Source organism: Heterocephalus glaber, unplaced genomic scaffold (genome assembly GCF_053883595.1).
Source record: "Heterocephalus glaber isolate CG9 unplaced genomic scaffold, H.glaber_assembly_v1.0 deba00001571, whole genome shotgun sequence".
NCBI classification, from domain to species: Eukaryota; Metazoa; Chordata; class Mammalia; order Rodentia; family Bathyergidae; genus Heterocephalus; species Heterocephalus glaber.
The window spans coordinates 10,365,134-10,390,446 of record NW_028258356.1 but is presented as its reverse complement, the minus strand read 5'-3'; the positions used below and the strand labels follow the sequence as shown (position 1 = coordinate 10,390,446).

Below are 25,313 nucleotides of genomic sequence, written 5' to 3'. Positions count from 1 at the left end.
TTATCTCCATGAATCAACAAATTGAGGCTCAGTACTGTGCTGTAACTTTCTTAAGGTAACATGGTTATCAGAATGTTGGTGTGTTATTCACCAAGGTCCATGTGCTTCTATGAGATGAAAATTTTGAAATTTCAACTCCTTTTCATATTGGATCATTATTTTAAACTCTATGCCAGAGAGATACTCAGTGCAAAGTGCTGAACTGGAAAAAAAATTGCACGGCAGGATTTCCCTGGTGTAAGTGTTCACAGCCAGATTCTTCATCTCTGTTATGCATCATCTGTTAAGCAATTTGTAATTGCCTTCATGTCTTCCTGAATGCACAGGATTCAGCAGGCTACAATTCCTAAATGACTGTCTCAAGGTCTTCCATGGAAATTTGTAGCTGTTGAGGTGAAAGGGTTTCTCAGAGAAGCAGAAGCATGTCCAAACACAAGCTCTTGATTTTCCTTTACGTTTCTGAGGTTGCCTGAGTTAAATTGATTGACTAAAAGGAGATGTATTACATTACCTTGAGTCAGAAGGGATAAGAAAATCCATTCCACTCTCCTCATAGGGATTTAATGAGGTCAAATAATATGAAGTAAGTGGAAGGATAAGCTTTCCACAGAAGAGAGGTTAAATAAATGCAAAAAAGGGATTATTTTAAGCTGTGAATTAGAAATTTAGAAACTTGGGTTGCCACTTCAATGTTATGTGACCTAGGGAAGATGGTTTGTCCTACCTCAGTTTTTGTGCATAAAATGGGAGATGATTGTGTTGATCTCCACTGGTTGATGTGAGGATTAAATGAGAGAGGATATGATAAAGTGCTTAGAATAATTCCTAGAATATGGTAAGTACACATACTTGCTAGTTATTTTATTATTGTTCTTAGTAGCATTTCTATCCATAGCAATCAAGACTAAATAAAAAAGGTTTTATATATCTTTACGTATTCCTTACTTAGCTAGCACTATGAAGCAAAAGACTTGGAATATCCCAGACATGTTTTTGTTGTATTAATTAATAAAAAGATAATATATAGATACTCCAATCTAAGTCAGCCCTCTTATTGGTTATTTTTCAACACAGTAGAGCAGATGGCGAGCCAGGAGTGGGGACTGATAAGATTTTTACAGGTAGGTGTGTATCTCACCACACTTGGGCTCTGCCCAAGGCCTCTCCCTCTTTCCTAGGGTAGCTCAGGGCTTTCTCACAGTGGGTCTTGCAGCCCAGAAGCCCACTGAATTCTGCCCTTGGACAAATCATGGTTGGATTTCATCCCCCACTTGACCCCTCAGCAGTTCTGAGCTTGGATGAGAACAGTAAGGAGCAGGTGGCTGTAGACATTTATGACACCTGGATGCTAACAGGGCCGAGCTGAAATGGAGATCACAAACTCCAGGAAGAAACTTGAAAATACACTGGCCATGCTTATTATTCTCAGGGCATTTTTTTTCTTTTGGAGCCTTTTGTTTTAAAGGAGGAACATGACTTTTGGCTTTATATATGAACAACTCTACAAAAGTAATAGACTGGAAAGAAATAGTACAATCAGAAAAAATGAAGCAATGCTAAATGATTTTGAGTATGGTACTGTTTAGGAGAACATAAATACTGCATACAAGGCATTTTAGTTTGACAAGTTGTGGTGGAAGAAGAAGAGGTATTAATATGATTTTAAATGTAAATGAACTTGGTTTTAATCAACATGTCCAAGATAGAACTTATCTTTTTCCTTAAGCTTAGTGTAGCTTTCTGTAATTTTGTTATCCTATTGGTGCATTTCACTGTCAACCAAATTAAGATTGGAATAATTTTTCAATAGTTCTCTGCCTTTTACTTCTCTGATTAATAACATTTTATAAATTCTAGTTCTTATCAAATTTTCCACATTTGAGTTCTTATTTTTATCTTCACAGCCATATAGTTTTATAGAGTCTGCAATAATCTCTTAATGGAGGCACATCCTCCAATCCATATTCATACAGCCAGAAGATTAGCTTTCTAAACCATACAACTGATGTTGACAGTGGCAGCTTTAATACCCTGTTGGCTCTTAACTATGAAAATAAAATGTTAACTCCCATCTTGAAAGCCTTAAAAATTACCCTTATTTATTTTTCTTGTTTACAACATTTTGTTATTCTCCTCTCTCGTGTAATAGAGCCTAGCCAAATCTGGACATCTTATCAGTCTCTAAATATTTCATATCCTTGCCCTGCTTGCTCTCCTTGTAGTTCTTATTCTCAACCTGCTGAATTCCTAACATCCTTTATAACTTCTTTTGATCCATATTCTGATCATTTGTTCTGAATGCCCTACTTCAAGCCAGCTTCATCCCCTTTCTCGGTGGCTGTGAACTCCTTAAATACAGAACAATGTGTGATTTGTCTTTGTATCACCATGGCCCAGCACACCATGATCTTCAGGTGTACATTTGTTGAACTGAATTATCAGGCTAATGAAAAATCTTCCAGAGAGGAGCCATTTCCTTTACTGGCATCTTTTCATTTGCCATAATAGACTATAGAAAGTAGAGAGCACAACTGATTACCATGACAGGCACAGTGGATTGGTTGCTGGGAAGAAAGAAGCAGGCAAGGATATACGTGGTTTTGTGTCACCTGGAGGACAGGTTTTGGAGTCAGACAGGTGTGAGTTAAAAATATAGATGGTGTGACTTAACAGTCTTAGGTATGGCTCTGAAGGAATCCCCTCACTTCTCCTTTGCAAAATAAAAATTATAATTCTTCCATATCATAGAGGAATGCTGTGGACATTATATAGTATATATAGTCTGGAATACAGTATAGAAGCACTTGTATGCATGTATTTAAAAATTAGGTAGTATATCAGTGCTTCTGAACAGAAAAATATTTTACTAGTAAATTTATGAAGAAAACATATACACTTATTCCTATGAGATGTTGCCTGAACTAAACTGTCAAGTTTATAGTATATAGAAGCACAAAACTGCCTCAAACCATTACCTAGTTTGAGTCTATGGTGAATATGTTAACAGAGAAATCTCCATCTTCCTCATAATGTGATTTCTTGTAAGAACAGCTTACATATTAGCTTTTGTAAGGAAAATGGGATGTGACACCAGTCATTTTGTTCATCTGATCTTGAGACATCCTAAGATATTTTCTATCTAGGCTCCACATACATATTTTTTAACTCTTTACATACAGCACATATATCTGTGCCTTGGGCAGGGAGTTGGAAGTGGACGGGGAACTGAATTTCTGAAATAAACGCAACCATTAGGACTTTAACATGCCATTTTTGATCATCAACTTAAAAGCCATTACCAATCAGCTGTCTCTTCAAGGAAGAAAAAAAAATCTGGGGTGGAAAGGCACTTGAAATCAGAGATGAGCAGGAAGATGGCCTTTCATTTCCAAACATGGAACCAGGATGTCAAACATCTCTCTATTTCTTGAAAGACAAAATCAGAATTTTTTTCTAAAAAGGACAAACGATCTAAAACAAAACTCCTTCACTGTGCGGTAATGATACCCAGCCCCTCCTTGCCTGTGCTCACAAATGCTTGCAGCTGGCTGTTCTGCCCTGACGGCCGAATCTCATTCCGCCTTGCCACTTGGCTCCTTCCAGCTCCTGGCTGATCATATTTTGAAATGTCATTCACGTTATGCAGGCCAGTGTACAAAACAAAATTAATTTAACTCACAATGGCACGTTAATATTATTACTTTTGACACCATGGAAAACTTATTAACTATAACTTGTCACAGGCTTCTTAGAGCACACAGCCCAACTCCAGCGCTGAGAGGAAGAGGATGTGATCAAAAGGAGTTTATTTGGATCTCCAGATATTGTAAAAAATCCAAGTAGCTGGATTTTTCTATAATTATGCTAAAATTAGCTATCTTTCTATGAACAGCAGGAAAATCTGTTCCGTTTTGCGGAGTACCCTTTAAAAACTATTTTACGGTACATGGTTTCAACTTTATATATTTTTTTCTCTATCAATAAATGTGGCATTTGTATTTTAAAGAGGTAGTAGCAAATCTAAGCAGTACAATCTATTACTCATTAATAGAATCTTCAAGGCCCAGGAGCCCAGAACAAGAAAAGGAGCTACTTTTGCACATTTTAGTTATGTGTGTCTTCACATACTGAGTCTCATTTAATCCTTACAATAGCCAGTGAAGAGGGTTTACATCTACTATCTTATGCATAAGAGAATTAAAACAGCTCTGATATCTTCAAGTCTCCACAGCTCATGAATGGCAGAGGCAGTTTGAACCTGGGTCTATCTGATTCTAGACCTTTCTTGTTCCACGAAACCTATTTTTACCCACATTAAATCCATACATAGAAAAAGGAAAGAGGAAATCAGGCCTTATATGAAATGGATAACCTTTTCTCTGTTTTACATAAATTGTAGGTTTTAATGAAATGATTTTATATAATTTTAATTACCCAAACCTGGCATTCAATAAAGAAACCAGAATTTGACATCTAAAATGCATAGAAAGCTTAAAAATGAGTTCTACTTTTTGTATGAAAATAAGCGTATAATGGCATTTGTTTCCCTTGTTCAAGAGTCAATGGTTTATTTTTTCATGTCCACCAAGAATGTAATGATATATGCTCCTTTTTTTTTTAGCTATAAGATAGCTTTTTCAAACTAGGAAGGTATACTTGCCACACTGTGAAATTGTGATTTAAACGGTGATGTAGTAAATACTGGAAAATTTTATTCCTGAGCTTCTGGTAGACCAGGCAGGCAGTCAGCTCTCCTTTGCTGTCAGAAGCAGGCCAAAGGTCTTGTAAAAATGAATGGATGCTTTGGCCTCTCCCCAACCCCCAGACTCTCCCTGGAAAGATACTCACTTAAGTGGGACTCAGATACTATAGCAGAACATCAAAAGGTTGCTAGATTTTATTGCAATAGAGCAAACTTGACAATCACTAAAGAATTTCTTGCAGTGGGCAAGGAAAGGGAAGAAATATTGGATGGCTACTTACAATAAAATCAGCTGGCATTAAAAATTCAAGCTTTAAAAATCTAGGCTTCAAGAAAGTATTAGGATCAATATGATTATGTGATACATATCTAAGGTGTTGAAAGCCTTTTAACAATGTATTTTCTGCCGCATTAACTCAGGCTATAAATCTGTATTTTGACCCATTCCTTTGTAGGGCATGGAAAATTCATCATGAAATCTTTTCTTTGCCAGTCATGAATTTATTCTAGTTGCATAGATTTCTTAGCTCTTTCCAAATTGCCCACTTTCCCAGTGATAACAGTTGTATGATGCTATATAACTCAAATCCTGTACAAGTTACACAAGGATATGCTAGGACTTATTTACACAGTGCTAATTCATTTTGGCTTTCTTATTTTCTAATTTCTTAAAGGCAAATACTAAATGGTTTTTTGGAATAATCTTCTGAATAATTTCCAGTGCAAACCACTAGATGGATCTAAGTTACAATTGAAACCTACTCAATATGTGTGTATTGTTGCAAGAAGGGGGTTTGGAAGGAGAGAAAGAAATGAAAGAGGGATCATGTGAATTTCCTCCCTTTTTCTTACAAAGTCATGGTGTACCATTTAAATATTTTCTGAAAACAGAACATATTGAAATGAATTTTGTGAGAATAGTAATTTGTTTTATCAAATGCATATCTTTGTATGTATGCATACATTTATGTTTGTACGTGTGTTAAAATGGGACCAAAATATCATCTTAGCATTCTAAAATAATTATTCCTGCTTCATAGATCCCCAAATCATCTTTACAAATATGCAAATATGTTTAAAAACCTATTACAAAAGCATAAATATGCAAATACTTTTAAAAACCTACTACAAAAGCATATATAGAGATAATGTATATGTAATAATATATTTTCTCTTTCTTTGTAATGTAATGTTTCTATATTTCTAATGGCTACCTAATATTCCATCATGTCATTGTGTAAGTGACTATATTCTTGTTGAGCATCAAGTCCATTTTAGTGTGTAAAGTTAAAAGTGAGTAAGTTGATGCGCATGAATATGAGTGTCTAGTTTTGATATGACAGCCAGAGGCTCAGCTTGTTAGGACTTGTATTTGTAAGAACTGTAAAATGTGAAATTTCACATCTCCAGATCAAATGTTTTGAGGTTAAGTAACCCTCATTAAAATAAAAAAGTATTTTTTAAACTTGCTACTTTTTTTTTTTTACAAGACACCACCACGTAGAAAAGTCAACATAATATGACTTTCTATTATACCTGTCTAACTTTGCACTGAAAGCTTGCTGCCTATGGGCACTTGCCTAAAAACCTTGGCCTGAGGCTGATATATGAAAACCCACTCTGCTAAATTAGTTCCCCAAATCTATCATTGTAGCTCACAGCTTCAGGAATCTGTTCCCTCTATTTTTCACTGTCAAAAATGGATTACTTTGGAAGAGAGGAAAACCCCAAGTGCTGTTATCATTGTTTGTCAAAGTAATTGGAGAGGGTATGTCCTACTGTGATAGGTCTTATGAAAATGCAGAGAGAGATTAGAAGTGAAGAAAAAGAGAAAGTACACGTAAGCCTTGATTTAGATTGATGCTGCAGTTCTTTTTCTCCTATGGCTTTGCTGTTTAAACATCTTTGATAAATCACAAGGCTGTTAGATCCCATGAGAGATCACCTTTGTCTATTCCCTTACCATAAAGAAAGGCTACAAATCCATGCCCCAATTCTTATTTTAAAAAACTCTCCAGGGAGGTAGGCTGTTTTAGATAGCTGCTTCAACATTTAACACATCCAGGAGGGTGGTCTTGGATTTTATTTTTTTCCCCTACATCTGAATATCTTTCTCTTTAGACTAAACTGGCTTTACAAAGTCATTTTACACTTACATAAATGGATGTCTGAACCCTAATTAATAAATAGAAATCACTAAATTCTCTTGTTTTAAGAAAGATTCTGGTTCATCTATTTTGAGTCCAGAGCAGACTGGAAACTACTATACCATAAATGCTACAGCCCTTAGGATGGAGGAAGGGATGATTTTGTTCAGAAACACAGGGCTGGGTCCCAGAGGCTTCTAGAACACATAAAAATGTCATGCAAATGTGAGACAATATTACTAATACTCAGTGATAGATGAACAAAGATAACATAAATCTTACTTAAATTTATCATGTGTTAAGTGATCTCTTATTTGGGAGATAAATATGAACTAAAAGGTTGGAATGTATGGGACATGAGACATAATTCAAACAAATGAAGGCTTTCAAGAAATCTGAGTTTTTAATAGGAAGTTTGATGCATACAAGATGACGTCAGTAACAGTTTCCCTTTGGGCACAGATGAATCCTCAAAAATCTTGGAATATGTTTGAATAACTTATGTCTTAAATTGAAATCTTCGAGAGCTTTTAGATTGCCATTTACAAAGTCTTTGTTTAGAGATGCCAAAATTTGCATTTAGGGAGAATGTTTTCCTTCTGAATTCTGAAGCCAAGTGCTTATAATTTGTTGCAGAAAGGAGGCACACTGGAGCGTTTTCTAAGCAATGGTGGGCGGGATGGTGTGCTGAGAGTGGGGTGGGTGGAGGGAGGAGGCAGGTCCGCTCGTCTGGGCTCAGACAGGAACAATTGACTGCACTCTCTTCCGGCAAAGCTGCCAGCTGCACTTCTGGGTGAGGGGAGCCTCACCCAGTACTCTAACTAATGGTGGGGCAAGCGGCTCTGTGCTCCTCTTAGAGGAGATCACAGCGTCTCAGGCATTATTTTCCTGCAGAAATTACACATGATGAAGCAGTTTCTGCTCCCAGCTACTTAGGTTCTTGTCCAGGACACTGAATTTGTTATGTGCTGAACATGAGAATCTGGAAAAAGGTTGGATCCTTGTGATTGTGTACTGGGTTTTTCCATGAATTTATCCCCTGGTGACTGGTAAAACATCCTGGTAATTTCTTATTTTAGACTCAAACCAAATGCCCCAAACAACAGCCTTGTTAAAATTTAGCTCTGTCCCAACTCTGTCCTGTCTTCAAGATCGATTCTCCTGTGTGTGGTGCAGCAGGCAGTGTGTTAATCTGCTTTCCTCCACCATGCCTAGAGGAAGAACTAGAATTCATACTGCAAGTATGCTATTTACATAGGCATCTTTGTGATCCTGATTAATTCTTCAGGAAAACCCCCAACCTATTTTTTAAAAGAGAAAAGGCCACCATAGTTATATGCTACATTTCTCTCAAAAGGTTAATTATCAGATTCTTTATACTTTTCTTGAATATTTCTTGAATCCCCAAAGTGAAGGGGTTGACCAAGTCCCTTCTCTAAAGGAATTCAGAAGTAGAATAAATAATAATGAATGGAGACTCTGGAATAAGACAAACTCTTGATTTAAATTTCTAGTCATTATTTGCTAGTTGTATGATTTTAGACAAGTTTGTTAGCTTTTGTGGGTCTTAGTTACAACATTTAAATTGGGTTAATAATATCTGTAACACTGAGATTTCATAGAGTCAATGTATTTAATTATTTCACATTTAAATTAAATTGCCTTTTTTCTCATTGATTAGCAACTAGAATCACAAAATAAAGCAATTCTAATGAGGGAGCAAAGCCAGCAGGTAGAGGAGGCTGGGTTTGGGGGCACGTGCAGGCGAGAGCCAAGGTCTCTAGAAATCACCCCATAGAGATGCTGTCAATGCAGGAAACCAGGTCTAGCACCAGCTGACTGATTCAAGGCCTTGAGAATCCAAACCAAAAATGTTAGTTATTCTGCTAAAATTTAGACCTGACATAAAATGTGTTTAAAAATATAGCTAAGTTATAAGTGAAATTAGTCAAACTAATTTCTATAAAGACCACATGGAAACTTTTAGGCAGGAATGCTACAAATTATTCAAAATATTAAATATTTGGATTTGATGGAAAGATGCATTGGAGCCAAATGACACACATTTAGTAATTATCTGATTTTTTAAAATGTTCACGCTTTTTCTCTTGTTTTGCACTCACAAGAGCTGGGAGTTTGAAATACAAATCTGAGGAAATAGTAAGTACTATATTCAAATTATAGTACTTTACAGGAAATCCACTCATTACTGGCAACTTTATTATTCTTTAAAATTATTTTCATAATGACAAAAACAGGCATTTCTCCAGAGCTCAATATCTTATCTTTGCTAGATGATGTTAATAATCTACTGCTTTACAAAAAAGGGGTTCAGAAGACTTTAAGCATGCAAAAATATTTTGCTTTCCAAAGAAAATTTCCTTACATTCAAGTAAACCTAACTAAATACTACTTGGAGAACATTACAATGTTCCTTTATCTCTGACGTGTACAAGACAGGATATTCTACACTATGTTCATCATCCTACCTGGGAGAAGTAAATGTGATGAAAGAGATGGAAGCAATTATTTCTCTCTCTGGAAATTTGCAGTATAGAGGAATGGAATAAATTGGAGGATGGGGAATAGAGAGACTCAAAAGCAGAAACAACTGAACCATATGTAGAATCTTTCATAATGTCTGTGTCATGGAAAGAAAAACCCAGAAAGCTTGGCAGCAGCTAAGAGGCTTGGGACTGGGAGAGGTATAGGGGCAGGCTACTGCAGCAGTTCCTCTGCACAGCACTGTGGCCTCGGTGGAAAGGGAATCATGAGAACGGACTATGGCTCATGTGGCAGTTTGCGTTCACAGACGAAGACTGCACCCCCAACACAGACCCGGTAATCTTATTTCATGGCAAGTTAGCAGGAAGGATAAGTGCCTATGGAGTCAGATCAGAGTCTGAATCTCAGCCCTCCTGCTGTTAGCTGCATGGCCCCATGCAGGTCCAACTTCTCTGAGTTTCAGGTTCTTTGTTTGTAAGTTGAGTATGATAATGGTGCCCACGCTCTAGAGCTCTTATAAGGAGTAAATGGGCTCATGCACTTAGCCCAGCGACAATCTCATACAGACATTCAAGAGGGAAGAGTTTAAGATATGGTTAAAGGAAAACATATACCAATTTTCCAGGTTTGAAAACATTGTATACCAAAAAGGCATTTTAAAAAACTAACATTAGGCAATCCTACTGCGACACTCCACTTCCCCAGTCTTTGTCATTTTCAAACATGGTCTTGTCATAAAGCATTAATATGATACTTCTTGGAATGGCAATAACTTTAGTGTGAAGCATGATTTTATACCAAGAAGGCAATTCACAGGCTGCTTTCTGAATTCCTTGTTTGTGACTTAGGTTGTCCAAAAATATGTTCTAAAATCAAAACATAAAACAGCAGATTTGACTTATTTTAATATTCTAATTTCGATTTTTTGACACTGAGATATAATTAAGAAAGACTATTCTTGACACTATGCTAATTCCTGAAAGACATTTTTATCTGCTTTTAAATATTAACAGAAAGCGAAAATTCTAGGAAGCACCTTGTCATCATGTTGAAATAATAGCTTAAACTAAAGAGCAGTTGGTTTACTTCTGGTAAACAACAGCCACTGTCCACATACCAGAGTATATGCAGTTTAGTGGATGAGAAGACCTTAACTAGAGGTAATTTTGATCTTTAAAAAAAATCCTCTGCTGCTTACAAATGCTCATCTCTGCACACTATTAGTATATGGATTTGAGAAATTTGTTCTTGCTTATTAACCGTGGTCCACATGAGAAGACAAATACCAGCATCTTTTAGAGAAGATGTTGAAAGTAGAGTCTCATTCCAGGGTGAAAAGAGTCACCACTATCAATGTTGTCTTGTATGTGTTTGTTTTGGCCTGGGCTGGATTTGCTGGCTCTGGATTCTCCCATTGCTCAGTGCTCTGGTGTGATCTCTCAGATAGCCTGCCAGCTCCTGAAGCCAGGAGCAAGTCCCTTTGGTGAGTTCCTTGCTGCACATCCCTGGTTCACAGTTTTCTGCTGGCCTCCCACCAGAGGAAAATAACTGCATATTAGTGATTTGGGGGACATTTAAAGTGAGCACAAGATAAGAATAGAGGAGAGAGAAGATAAGGCTGGCAGGGAGATAAGGAGTACCAGAGGTATTTTGTCTGAAGTGGACTGATAGAGAATTCCTCCAGCCAAAAAAAAAAAGCTTTACCTTCAGGAATTTGAAATTTAGGAAGGGTGGAAAGAAGTGGTGATAAATATATTGAGAATGCCACTGGTCCTACAGTGAGAGCAAAAATACTCCAGACACTTGCAAATGGTCCTGGAAATAATAGATTGTTTCCCCTCATACAATCCGGAAAGTGAATCGCTATTTTATGTATCTAATTGTTTATATTAGAAATTTAGTTGACATTAGACAGGTCTGTGTTTGAAAAATATTTTTTACATTTCAAACACATATGCATATAATCTATTTTACATTTTCCAACAGCATTTTATAGATGAGAAAATAAAGCTCAGAAAGTTTACGAGATTTGGAATCAGTTCTATACTTATTTGATTCACATCATACTTCTTCTAAGAGCTAACTACTATAATATGCAAACCTGTCTTTCCTGTAGAGAAAACCAAACAGGCAAACAAGGTGTCTATTTATGTTATAGCAGCAAGTGACCATGTTCCTTGCACAAAGAATATGTATTAATGAGGTGCCAAGTGTATGATACAGGAAAGACAATGTACAGCCAAGGTAAAGGATCAAAGTGATATGGGGCATCTTCAAGGATGCTAATAAAAATGAAAGGAAACAAGATTGAACCCCACACAGTAACTGTCACAGTGCATTCCTAGGTAGACTATTACCTGGTGTCCTAGTGTAGTACAACTTTAAAAGAAAAAGCATTATACATATGTCTACCCATGAGCCAGCGATTCCAGTAGAAATGATGTTTTTATAGAAAGCTGTCCAAGTTTACATATTTAAAAGAGCTTTTTTTTCATAATCCAAACTCAAAAGTCTTACATTTTGAACAGAATACTACTCAGCAATAAAAAGGACTGAAATACTACTGTATGAAACTATATGAAGATTATAAAAAAAATCCTACTGAGTAAAAGAAGCTTGACACAAAATAGTATGATTTTTTTATATGTATCTGCAGATCAGGGAAGCTGATATACAGTAATAAAAATCAAAACAGGAGCCAGGTGTGGTGGCACACACCTATAATCCCAGCATGTGAGAGGCTGGGGCAGGAGGATCACTATGAGTTCAAGGCCAGTTTGGGTGGCATAGTGAGTTCAAAGCTAGCCTGGACTACACACAGTGAGACCTCAAGAAAGCAATCCAAACCAAAACAAAAAAAATCGCAGAAGTTTCCTTTAAGGGCTTGGGCCAGTGATTGATTGGAAAGAGGCCTGTGAAATTTTTTTTGAGGTAAGAAATGTTCTTCAACTTAATTGGAATGGTAGCTATACTGGTGTCTATAACTGCCAAGACCCAGTGATCTTAGTATCTGTACATTTTATTGTATGTCAGTGGATGTCGATTAACAATGTCTTGATATAAAGGTCCAGAAAAGAGCAATTACTCAACCATAGGAATCTCTGTAGTATGAAGACAGACTGCAAAAAACATTAGTTCTAATATTTAGAATAATGCATAAGGAGAGTTAATATAAGGAAATAATATAACATAAGGCGAATTAATCTTAGATTTCTTAGCTTAAAGGAGTATAGGCTAGTAGAAAAAAGCTTTGGAATCCTAAAAACCTGGTGCTTTAAATTCTGAGATCTCAGGAACTCGCCATAGCCCCCGTGTCTGGCTTTGTCATCTGTGAAAGGAGAGTCTTAATACTGACCTTGTGTCAAGAGGCCTTGGTAGTAAAGAACATGGTCTTGGAGATAAGTGCCCTAGGAATATCCTGGATTTTTGAATGAGTGTTAAACTTTTTGAAGGACATTTCCAGCTGTAACATCCAAGTTGTAACATCATGCTTCCCAGACTAGCATTTCAGGCTTCGTTTCTTTTTATAAAACAGCTTTATATTATCCATCTCCCTGCCCTTCTCCCTCCCCACTCGAGCCTTAGGAAACCATTAATCAATTTTTTTGTCTATGGATTTCCCTACTATGATTTATCAATGTTTCCACATTTATCAATACTTCATTACCTTTTATGGTTGAATAATCTTCTATTATGTGGATATACTACATTTTCTTTATCCACTCATTAGTGATGGAGATTTAGGCTATTTCCACCTTTGTTTATTATGAATAATGCTGCTATGAACATTCTTGTGTGATTGTGTGTGTATGTGTATATGTGTTTTTTCTTAGATATATACTTAGGAGTACAGTTGTTAGGTCACATGCTGATCCTGTTTAGCACTTTGAGGAAATGTATCACCATTTTTCCAAAGTGGCTACATGATTTTATGATCCACTAACAATGAATGAAGATTCCAATGTTTCCACATCCTTGCTAACACTTGTTATTGTCATTTTTTTTTTAGCAGAGCCTGCAACTTGGAGTTCATTTGTATAGTGTTTGAGCTTAGAGGAGTTCAAACGTTCCCAGTTGTTGGGGCCATCTTTCCCTCACACCTGCTGGGTCTCAGCCTGGGATGGTCTTTGAGAAAACTTTTCATACCCCAAAGACTCTTGCTCATGAGATATAGGCACAGACAATCTCTCTTCTGTGACCAATCTGGCAATGCTTTCAGAACCCCAAGGTTTGTCTGTTTCCTCACAAAAGGATGGGTTAAGTCGAGAGGTCAGAGTAATGATTTTTTAAAACTGGCCAGAAAATGAGGATTCTGATCAGTGTTTGCAGTATCAAAAATAATATTTTTTGAGAGATTATCTGGTGCCAAGTATTATTCCATGTGCTTTATGTGAATTATCTCATTTAGAATGCAACACTGCTTATGGGGATGAGTAACATTAACATAATTTTAAGGAAGGATTCAGTAAAAAGCCCAAGGACTCCCCATGAGTAAGGGGAGTCATGGTTGGAGTCACAAAAGTTGAGACCATAGGCGGAGCATCATTCCAACCTGCAGCTCTGTCTTGCCATTAATTTTGATTGGCTAAGCTTAATAAAGCTACTTTATTCACCCAGAAACTATCCTATATTCCCAGAAACTAGCACAATTCCTGGCTTACAAAAGGGGCTTAATATATAGATGCTAAACAAACAAAAGATGAATGCATAAAATTTGGAGAATTTCAAAGACCTTATTCATAATCAGAAAGAACTTATTTGTGTTTAAAGCAACTAAGTTTGTATTATGGCTTGTGTGTAGATGTTCCTGCAAAGCCTCTTGTGGTCTTAGGTGAAGCTTTTTCACAGGTGGCTGGATCTAGAGTGTGTGATGCTGGGATTGAAGGTTTGTGTTACTAAATTAATTCACTGATTGGTTTGGGTAGGATTAAGGGTGCCTCACCCTGGATGTGAGTTCTACTCACCCTAAGGACAGGTAGCCTGGCTATAATTTAAAGGGACAGAAAGAATCTGTGGCTTGCTGCCTTCTGCCTGCCATGAACTATATCTCCTCTTTGATGCCCCTCTGCCATGCCACCCTGCCTTGGGGCCAGCTAACTCTGAACTGAAACCTCTACAAACTGTGAGCTAAAATAACCTTTCTTTCTTTAACTTTGGGTGTCAGGTATTTTGTCTCAGCAATGAGAAAAGTAACTAACACAGTCTGTTTATGTCTATATATGCTGCCTCTCTCTCCTAAATTACTTAAACCCTTGTTTGTCGGCAAGTCCTCATCATCCTCCCCCATTCTGTAGTATAACTCATAGACTCTATCACTGACATTTTCTCTAATTGTGGAGTAACAGATTGTAATGAATTAAAGATTGCAAAATACAAACATTTGGCCTGCTCAAAGGTAGGTAGGAGTAAGACAAAGTAAAAACATTTAATTTGAAGATTCACAAACAAGATAATAAAAAATTATTTCAAAACATGATAAACTCATCAGGAAAGATTACATTATAAAAGGATCAAATGTGTGGAAGACAGAACAAGACATTTTCCTACATTGCTTCCCACTCAAAATCCTCTTCAATATTTCAAAAATATAGAAAATCAGACATAGAGGAGATTGTTGTCTATACCATTTTTCTTGTCTCATTTTCTATTTGTTCCCAACTCCTACTTCTCCCTTTCTATGCTGCCAATCTACATACGTAAAATCCATCTTCTAAACCATTTTGTTCTGCTTTATTTAAAATTCAACTGAAAATTCTCACTTCTTTTATTCTTTGGATAAAATGAAAAACTAACACCTACACTTGGTTCTATTTAAAAAATTTGATTTCCTTGGCACTACCTGCATTAGAATCTATATCTCCCAATGAGAATTCCCCCCATAGTAATCTATTCGAGAAACCATGGAAAGATGATAATGTTCAGAACATTTTGGTCAAAGTCAGAGTATAAACTTCCCAAGACAGGCCATCACTTTTCTGCAGTGACCAAAACTGCTTTATCCAATTTAATCATCAATTCATTATCTATGTTTGCCCTTAAATAGTTTATGACCATTTCAATGGAATTTATCATTTAAAGATAAAGATAAGCCACTACTGAGTAGGATAGACAAAAAATGTATTTTAGACTGAGAAAGACATTCCAACAGAGGGGCTGGAATTCCAAAATCTTTGCAGTTATTGTATAAGCAGTAAAACAGGAACAGTTGGGTGTCCCTCAAGAATGACTTCCTTGAAAGTGATAGGACTAATGCATATTTTTAAAAGAAAATTCTTATCTCATTTCAATTTGTTCAACCAATTAAAAATGTCTTTAGGCACCTTGTATATTCCAGGCACACTGCTATGAACTGAGGTTAAGAAGGTAAGCAAAACAGATAATCTCCTTGTACTCACTGAATTTTTAGTCAACTAAGTAGCAGGATGGTGGAGTAGAAAGGAAAATAGGCTTGGAAGCAGACAGATCTGGGCCTAAATCCTTGCTGTGTTGTTAATTTTTTGTGTGGCACTGGGCAAATTGCATTACTTAATATGTAAAATAAGAATGGGAAGAGTGACCTCATAGCCTTGCTCCAATATTATACAAGATAATATACGGAATGTCAGTGTAGAGTGTTTTGCAGAGAGAGACAGAGGCCTGGCTTTCCTGTTCTAGCTCTAGTTTTTGAGAACAACAAGATTTATTCAATGACATGAGCCTAGATTTGTCAGTCTGGTATTTTTTTTTTTTTTGTACTGGGGATCAAACTTGGGAACTTGCGCTTGAGAGGCAGGCGACAGAACCACTGAACTAAATCCCCGGCTGTGTCAGTCCAGTATTTAAGAGGCAAATTGTGGCCAGGTAACAGTATCCAGTCTTCTTTCTCAAAGTATCCACTCAAGCTTTCACTCCTCTCTTACTTGGACCTGTCATTCATGATGATAGCTCTATTTATTTGCTCTTGCTGATCTCTTTTCATACTTTTGGAAGCATTCTCACTTTCTTTCTGCTTATTCAAAATTCTGCTAATTTTTAAAGATTATCTCCTTTCCCCCCAACTATTCCTTGGAGCCTCCCTGTCTACTTCTTTTCTTGTTTAAAACATAGTACTGTCTATTTATTATAACTTTTATTTGTTCTATTTTTCATTACAAAATTTTACTATTAACCATTTTTCATGCTTTTTATACTCTTCCTTTATATGCTAATTTACCAGATATTTAATATGTTTTAAGTGAAAGGAATTTATATTCTGTTAATAATTTTAAATGGAAAGTACAACCCCTCTACCTTCATTAAATTCACTAATATTAATGAGTAAATAATAGCATTCTTGTGTTAACATCTTTGAATTTTAAAACTGCATTCTGGACAAGAATTCATGCTAAGTATTTATGAAATAATACCTTTGTGAAGAAACAAAAATGCTGTAGCTATTTATTATATTTTTGCTATGTTATATACATTTGTAAGGTTTTATATATTATATATATAAATATTTAATGTATATAAATATTGTATATATATATTAACATGTCACAAGTTATTAAAATGAACCAATGAAATGTTAAGGACCCTAAAAGTAAGCCAAAGCTAGGAAGAACTGTGGGTATTAGGCTTTTGCACTGAAATGCAATTTAGTGCTACAGTTTGAGGCCGAGAAGACCAAGAGAGCCTAAAGAAGAGGATTTGGTGAAATAAGAAGCATGGGCTTGAGAGCTGAGTTCGAATTTTAATTCTAACATTGCTTATGTGAACTGGGACAAATTATTAAAGCTTACTTTGGTCTCAGTATCCTCCCATTTCCAATTTGTAGAATGAATTTAATAATGCCAATTTTGGAGAATATAATGAGAATAAGGTTTTGTTAGCTCATAGAAGTCTCTCAATAAATGGTGGTTACTATTTACAGTTACAGCTTAGGTAATGACATTAAAATCAATTTTAAAGATTAGCTTTAGAAACAAGGGAGGCAGGCTATCAGCACAAGCCTGTGGGTAGTTATTTCTGTGGAGGAGAACGTAGATGCAATAGGTTAAAGTGTGACAATGGACAAACAAAACAGATAGTGACTAGCCGTTTTACAAGTACCCAAACTAGCCCCCTTAGTTCTGGCCTTAAATGAGTCTAATTTGTATTATCTTTCTAAAGAATTCACAATAAAAATAATAAGTTTTTGTTTAGCAACTCAGTAAAGCAAGAGTTTTTTTTTTTACAACTGAAATTACAGTCCTATACATTACAGATATTCCAAGTTGTTTGGTTTTTCATGTTTTTAAAAATCACATCATAAAGTGGACACTATTGTGCATTAAACATAGTTATAATTGGTGATTGAAATTCTGACCAGAAGGCTTAGGATCAAGTAAATCATATTTATGGCCACAGATATACAGTTACTATAGAACATATCTCTACTTTCAGAGTAGTTTAAAGGGAAATCAATATGTTCACTATCCCATAAAATGGACACATAGATACTATGTACACTAGAATTTATCATAGTCTTCATAAAATAATTCAATACTAGTATATCATATCTAGTTTGCTGTAAAGGTGACTAACAACAACTCTTCCAGGTATGGTGAATTTGAATGGTCCTTAGACCTGATTCATTGCCATTTTCCTCTGGTTAAACAGGGTTGCAAGAAGAATTTTACACTTAGATAATTAAGCTAAACCATAAGCTCTGTGCACATTATACAAACAGCATGAAAAGGAGGATTATTAGAAAGGAAAGAGACATTCAATAAATCTTTACAAAAAGAAAAAGAAAAATCTGTTACTTTTACATCCATCAACTAAAACAATAGCAACAATGACTTTGCGCTGCATCTACCCTGGCTCTGTCTTTAAAGAAATATACCAATAACAGCAAAGATGTGTTAGATCATTTTCAGTGTTCAGGGCCAGGACATTTTGCTGATAGGTTTTCAGAATATTTAGGACTTCATTTATGAAATAAAACACAATTACTGTTGTTAACATCGCCTTTAAAAAGGATGTTTTGAAACATTTTTTGCAATCAAAAGTTTTTGGCACCCTTACACTGTACTTGCTTCTGTGATCAAACTAGGCTTCCCAGTGGGAAAATAGACACAGTTGCTGTCTTGCTGGAGCTTACTGTCTAAGGCAAAGGATGGACAAATAAACTAAAACAAGTATGCCTTCCTTAGATGTCAGGGAGGTAAGTGAACATCTTTACTTGCTACATTTCTCAAATGTTGTAGTTTATGAGTGACAAGGAAGGGTTTTATTAGCATCATGCTTAAAGTTCTAGCAATTAACCTTGTATAACTAACTCTTTCCAATGGAGCATTGATTTGTTGGCTGGACATTATCTGAAAGCATGAGTTGCCTTCTAACTACAAAATGTACTTAGAAACAACATCAGTTCTTTCATGATCCTTGGTCATGAAAGTGCCCTAAGGAATAACTAACCCATTTCCAAGTAGTATCAAGTAATTGACCATTGGAAGCTAAAAAAATAAAAATAAAACCTTTTTCTATTTGATTGAATATGTATTCTCCAAATGCTTTTCTGTGAAGTAAATGTTTTTCTAATCAGGCTTAAAAATGTGAAATTTTCTTGCAAAATTGATTTTCCATTAAGTTACTAAAGTAGTTTCTCTTCTCTTCTGCTTGGGTACTAATTAAATTACGTCCCAACTTATTTTAATTTAGAAATCAGTTTTTTTCCCATTTGCACTGGATTACAGAATCTCATTTAAAAATCACTTTTTAATGAATTTCACACAAAGCAGAGGTGATAGATTTATTCTCTAATGGAGACAAAGCAGTGCTAGTCAAGTCATGAGAGCTTACAGCCTATCACAGCAGTGTGCTAAAATAAAAGTAAATAAAAAGTCTCAGTTGTTTTCTGGTGGTTTCTATTTCTTATGCTGTTTTAGAGATGAGGCAATAGTGGAAGGCATAGGAATTTGAAAATAAGGGGGAACAATAAAATGTTAAAATAAAAAGGGTCTAAATCCCTCAATGTATCTGATGCTGGGTGTAGGATGTAAGATGATTTCTAAAATAGTTATTAAAAATTTATGAAAAGAGAAAAATGGTAATAGCTGTTGACTATAACATTTGAAATCATTAAGTAAAAATATTAAATGAGTTATTCTAAAAGTAAGATGGGGTTTTAAGTTTGACTTGTGGGTGGCATGAATATTTAAAAGAAAATCTGAAAAATTCAACATCAACATCTTTGAGGCTCTACATATTGGAAAACTTTTGCAAATCGAACTCCACAGAATGACTACACAGGAGGTTTTGAGGCCGTATATTGATAAGAAAAACTGATAAAATGGTTTCATAACCACCTCTTGAAACTCATAGGGCACATTTCTGTCTTACATAAGACAAAGTTTGAGCTGTCTCCAAGGTCTAATTCTACCTTCACCTATTAGTATTTGTGCCTTATGGAGATGGAAAGAGGAAGTGGTCAATCATAACATAAATGAACAACAACAACAACAAAAAAGGCAAATGAACCTAAACTAGTATTGTGGCTTCAATTGTGTTAATTTGAGGAACATTATTAAACCAAATGAAGGTTTCATCCCCACCTGGAATGGTAAGCTATGCATTTGTTGTGGTTTTCCCAGGCACGGTTTATCTCTTCTACATTTTCCCTCCTTTTTAAACACACTTAGAAAGTTCCAAATGAGGATCTCACACTATCCATACTGTTTCCCATCTAATTTGCTTGCACAATAACTTATCACTAAAACAACACTTTAATGTACACGATTGTTTCATCCTATAACTTTCATTGCTGTCAACTTTCTGGTAACAAAATCTTACCCCATCCTATTAAATAGAAATTTTGGACCTTGGTGTGTCTCTTATAACCTGCTTAAATTCAAGTCTCTAACTGGCAGCCTACTATGGTGTGACAGCTAATCTTATCAGCTTGAGTGGGTTAAGAGACTCCTGGAGAGGAGATTGGATTACAGGGGTCCTAGACTCATCAGTGGAGTAATACCTGGATGTGCACAGGAGAATGTGCTGTTAGGAGGTGGGCCCAACTGGAGATAGGTCCACTGAGCCATATATTTCTCCTGGGCACTTTTCTATGCTCTGCTTCTTGGCCATCATGAAGTAAGCAGCTATGGTCTACCATGACTTTTTGCCATGATGTTTAACCTCACCCCAGACCCACAGCAATGGAATCACCTGACTATGGGCTGAAACCTCTGACCCTAAATCAAATGAACCATTTCCTCCTTTAAATTGTGTCAAGTGTTTTGTCCCAGCAATGGGAAACTGATCAAGACATGGCATTAATGGTTCCACTTCCAGATTCCAAAGCTATTCCTTGAATTCTTTTTTCTCATTTTGTTTGTTATCTTATACCTTTTGGTATATAAAATCACATTTAAAACTGTTAGATAAAAAAACTAAAATCATAAATGAAATTACTCATGTAAAATAGACAATTTCTTTAAAATTATGAGAACTAGTCAATCCAAGACTTCAATTTATTCACATAATTATAATTTCCTGCAGTTAATGGACAGTAGCATGAAAACAGAGTACATATCATTGAGAATGAGTAGTTCTTCAGATATAAAATTTAACTGGAATATTATTTCCTTTATTATGAGAAAGTGTGTATGTGGGTCTAGTCAACTAGAGATAGTTTTCAAGCTAGATATCTGTTTTAGGATGTTTCCTGTATCATGATAAAGGGAAATAGCCTCTCAAATGAAAAAAAAAAAGTATTATTCCTGAGTACATCTCAAAGAGGAAAGTCTGTGGAGTACTAAAATGTAATGGTAGCTATTATTTTTCATTAAACATTTCCATAGTCATTTAATAAGCACAGTGGTGGTGAGAAAAGAACAGAGAAGTAGATACAAATAAGAAGTAGATACAAATAAAAATAAAAAGGAGAAAGAGAATACAAAAAACAAAGATGGGCCACGGAAAAATAATAGGAGAGCCCTCATTGATTGAACAGTTACTGCATACCAAACTCTATCCAACGTACTTTAGAAAGAGGCTGCGTAATGTTAGGCCACTGTAAGATTTGCAAAATGACTTTTTAGAGAGGGTTAAGTGACTAGTACAAGATCTCAGCTAGTAAATGGATCAATTAGTATTGAAGCTTAGAAGTGTTTGACCTTGAGGCTAAAGCTTTTTCCAGAAATCAGTGTAGTTGGCAACAAGCAAAAATTGGAGTGAGGAAGACCCAACAGCCCAGAAGGCTATGCAAGCAGGAGCAGCATACTTGCAGGAATATGGTAATGTCTAATAAATATAATCATACTCAGTATTTTTGAGTAATTTGAGTGATAAAAGTCTCATGGAGAGAAGACATGGAAGAAAAGAGAACAAATAGAAAGATAGGAAGGTAAGAGTGAGAAGAAAAATGTGATTTATTTTGAGTGTTTACCTTATACTTTGTATTCTAGAGTCAAATCTGTCAGATTAGTGTTAAGTCTCAAACGCAAAGGATTATTCAAAGAAGAAAATGCTTAATGGTCTACATTCTCCCAACTCAGGCAAGAATGTGTTTTCAGAAACCTACTGGATGTGACCCTGGAATCCCATACCATGCATGGATAGTTACTTGGGTAAATGTAAGTAGTATGGGTCACATATCCGGGACTGGTATGGATTGGAAAGTACAAGCAAGTCACATCCTGACATTCAACCAATGAGCTGAAATCCAATTAATAAGAATAACTCAGTTATTCAATATTAGTTATGGTCCCACTCTATATCTTAGACATGAAAAATTTACACAAAATCCAACATTTCAATAAAGAATAAAAAATTCAATGAAACATCTTACTACTTTGTTAAACATTATGATTAAGTAAATGTTTGTCTTCATACAGTGATTAGATTTAATGTCAGTGTTTGTTCACTCCTAGGGAAGAACCACTTTTAAAAATCATAAAATTGAAAACAGTATTCTTCTTGAATATCCACAATAGGGTTGAATCTGTCTCAATATTTGAGTATCAATTTTAACTATCCTCTTTGAAATATATGTATTTACTTTTTTGTAATATTATATATTTTCTTTCAAAAAGAAAGAAGTTAACTGAAGTAATTTTTCCTTCTGTACAACCAAATAATTTTTAGAGAACAAACAAAACTCATTTCAGTGTAGCAATTAACAATGCTGATCCAATTCTTACTTCCTATAAGGAGAATAAAGTTAGTAGCTTTAGGTGGTTCAGGGGCTTCTTAGATAATGAACTTTGCTGAGTTTCTCTAAGGCATGGCCTCATCTCTGTTCTCCCTGGGTACCCCAAAGTGATGACATATAACTGAATTTTAGGGATCCTAAATGATGGTGGCTGCTAGCAATCTCTGAGGTAATTATAATCGCAAGTCAGGATTCAAAAAAGTGGCTGACATGCTGCTTCGGCAGCACATCTACTAAAATAAAAGTGTCTGGAAAAGGAGTTACTTTAGGAGTTTGGAGAAGCTAACCATTGTTTGCTTTTCTGGTCTTTGTCTGCTGAAACACTCATACAGAAAAATGCCAGGGCCAGGCAGGCATAGCATAATCAAATAGAATTGATTATTATGGAGCTTAAATGCTCTAAGGATATTGAACTTCCCTTTTTAAATCACACAAAAGCACTGGGGCAAACTATTAAAAGCAGAAAAAACAAAGTGAAGAGTACTATAAAAATGTGAGTCATTTAAAAAATGGATTTAATATCAGCCTTTGTGAATTACACTTGATGTTTCACCCATCATGCTCTGAATATCTGCAGGAGAAACAATGAACTATCAGCAATATGCAGAAATAATCAAGGAAAATTGCCATTTTATTTCTATGTAATGGCTACAGAAACTATGCAGAAGACAATAATCATGGAAAAACACAAAGAATAAGACAATTTTTCATTGCCTTTTTAAAAAAGTAGGGAGTGTATGCATATGGTATGTTGCAAGCTTTTAGAAACAGTTTGTAGGTCCACATATAGGAGAGTTGTTCATAGACAGTGCATGAATATCTCTTTCTTCTTTTAAATAACACCTTGGAGTCCTATACACTTTGTAATGAGGTTATAAAATCCCCCTGACCCTATTTTGCCAGCTGTCAACAGCTAGAGCCCCCCCCCCATGCTTTGTAAAGAGCTTCTCTCAATAGGTTAGTGCATGAGCAACAACTGTTAAGGATAGCTTGTCATATTATAAATGCTAAGGATTTTTTTACCTCTTCCTTCTCAGCACTTTGCAGATCACGCCATTCCTCGGTTACGTGACCAAAATCCACAGTGTTCATGGGGACTTTGAATTCTCCAATAATGTCATGCTTGGAGAAACGATCAAAATCATAGACAGCCATCACCAGAGTTTTGCCACCCAATTCCGAGTATGGCACCTACATAAAAGACATAAGGATATATCTGGTCACAAAAATGCTTAAAATCTGCTATTTGTTTATGGTATTTAAATTTAGCATATCTGTTAGAGAAACAACAGGGAGATTTTTTTTTTCCTCCTTAAATTCAGCCTTTAAACTAACTACTTAAAGGTTAAAGTACTTGGGAGAAAATGAGAACTTGCCATAGCGATTTATCACTTTATCCCAAGGTTCTAGAAACTGTTGGTATTAACAGTAGATCCCACTATCAATTATACTATAAACATCAAGATTAGTAAAGAACAAATAACCCAATTACATTTGACTCTATAAATTTCTCTTATAAAATATTTTGTTATTGTTATAAGTTGTAGTAAGTTATATTGTAAGGGTACCACTTAGTGGTAGACAACTTGGTTCAGAAGTTCCATTAACTCTTTCAGGACTATGAGCACCACATTTTAATGAAGTAGTGACTTCTTAAATGACATGCTAGGAACTGGAAGCGTATAATGACATTCACAAGGTGCCTCACCTATTCTCTAAAACAATTTACTGATTGACAAGAACTGACTAGAAAATTGCTGTTTTGAATATCAGAGATTCATTATAATATTGATCTTGAAGTTCATTCGTAGGTATGACACTCTTTAGGATGAACAGTGGCAAAAGGCCAAGAACTGATGAATTCTCCAGCTGTTCAAATATATCTGGGACAGATGCTAAGGGTTGGGAAGTTTAATAGTGACATTTTTAATATTCAGGGAAAAGCAGTGCAATCTGAATAAGCTACACTTCAGTAACTGGGTAGAAATGTCTAATTAAGAAATTGTTTAGACTTGTATTAAAGGTTTGATCAATTTTCATACACTTCTTATTTTATCAGTGTAAATGGCTGTCATATGCTCCAGCAGACATTTCTCTTTTAACTCTAGATAGTAAGAAGGGAGGAAGGATATTTGACTATATAGGTTTAAGTTTTCCAATGAGTTTATTCTGTCATTTATCATGTTTGGAATCTGATAATTTTATTGAAATACTATTTTATTAAAACTAGGCACAATGCTTTTAAAACTCCTCTAAAGCCAATCCTCTTTAAACTCTCTTATGCTTCTATTCTTAAATCAAATTGCCTCTTGGCATTCAAAATATATAATTTACAATGTCTACTAGAGAAATTAATCAGTTATCTAGAAAAATGGCATATATTTTGAGGATATCAAGTGTATTACACTGTGAATTCTATTTCTTAAAGCCCTAAAAACTAATATGCAGATAACTCAAAACAAAGCCCCACAATATTATTCCAAATTTGCTTACTAAATTCTAGTTAGAAACTGCTGACCAAAATAAAGATTAATATATGTATAGTCAAATATGCTTCTGATTAATATTTGTCGTATTTAAAACTTTAAAAAAATTTTATGTTTTGTGTTGACCACAATGGTTAACTCTTCATAAACTGAGACTTTTCAGAATGCTTTTATTGTTACTTGTCTGGGTACAGAAAAACTACAGCATTTAGATAATGCTACTCAATACATAATGGATTTTTGTCTTGAAAACTCAAATTTTAGAGCAAGTAGAAACACTGCACCTTTGCAAAATTGAAAACAAAGTTCATGAAAATGAC

The 25,313-nt window shown here is 35.4% G+C and overlaps 1 protein-coding gene across 15 annotated transcripts in view; it reads right to left on the bottom strand.

The window, feature by feature from the left end:
- Syt1 (synaptotagmin 1) overlaps positions 1-25,313 on the bottom strand; it is a 531,406-nt gene that overhangs the window by 109,753 nt on the left and 396,340 nt on the right. For all 15 annotated transcript variants that reach the window (XM_087192509.1, XM_087192506.1, XM_004844995.4 and 12 more), the window contains one exon: positions 23,531-23,698. In XM_087192509.1, coding sequence (XP_087048635.1) covers positions 23,531-23,698 — 168 coding nt within the window. The remainder of the gene's footprint in view (positions 1-23,530; positions 23,699-25,313) is intronic.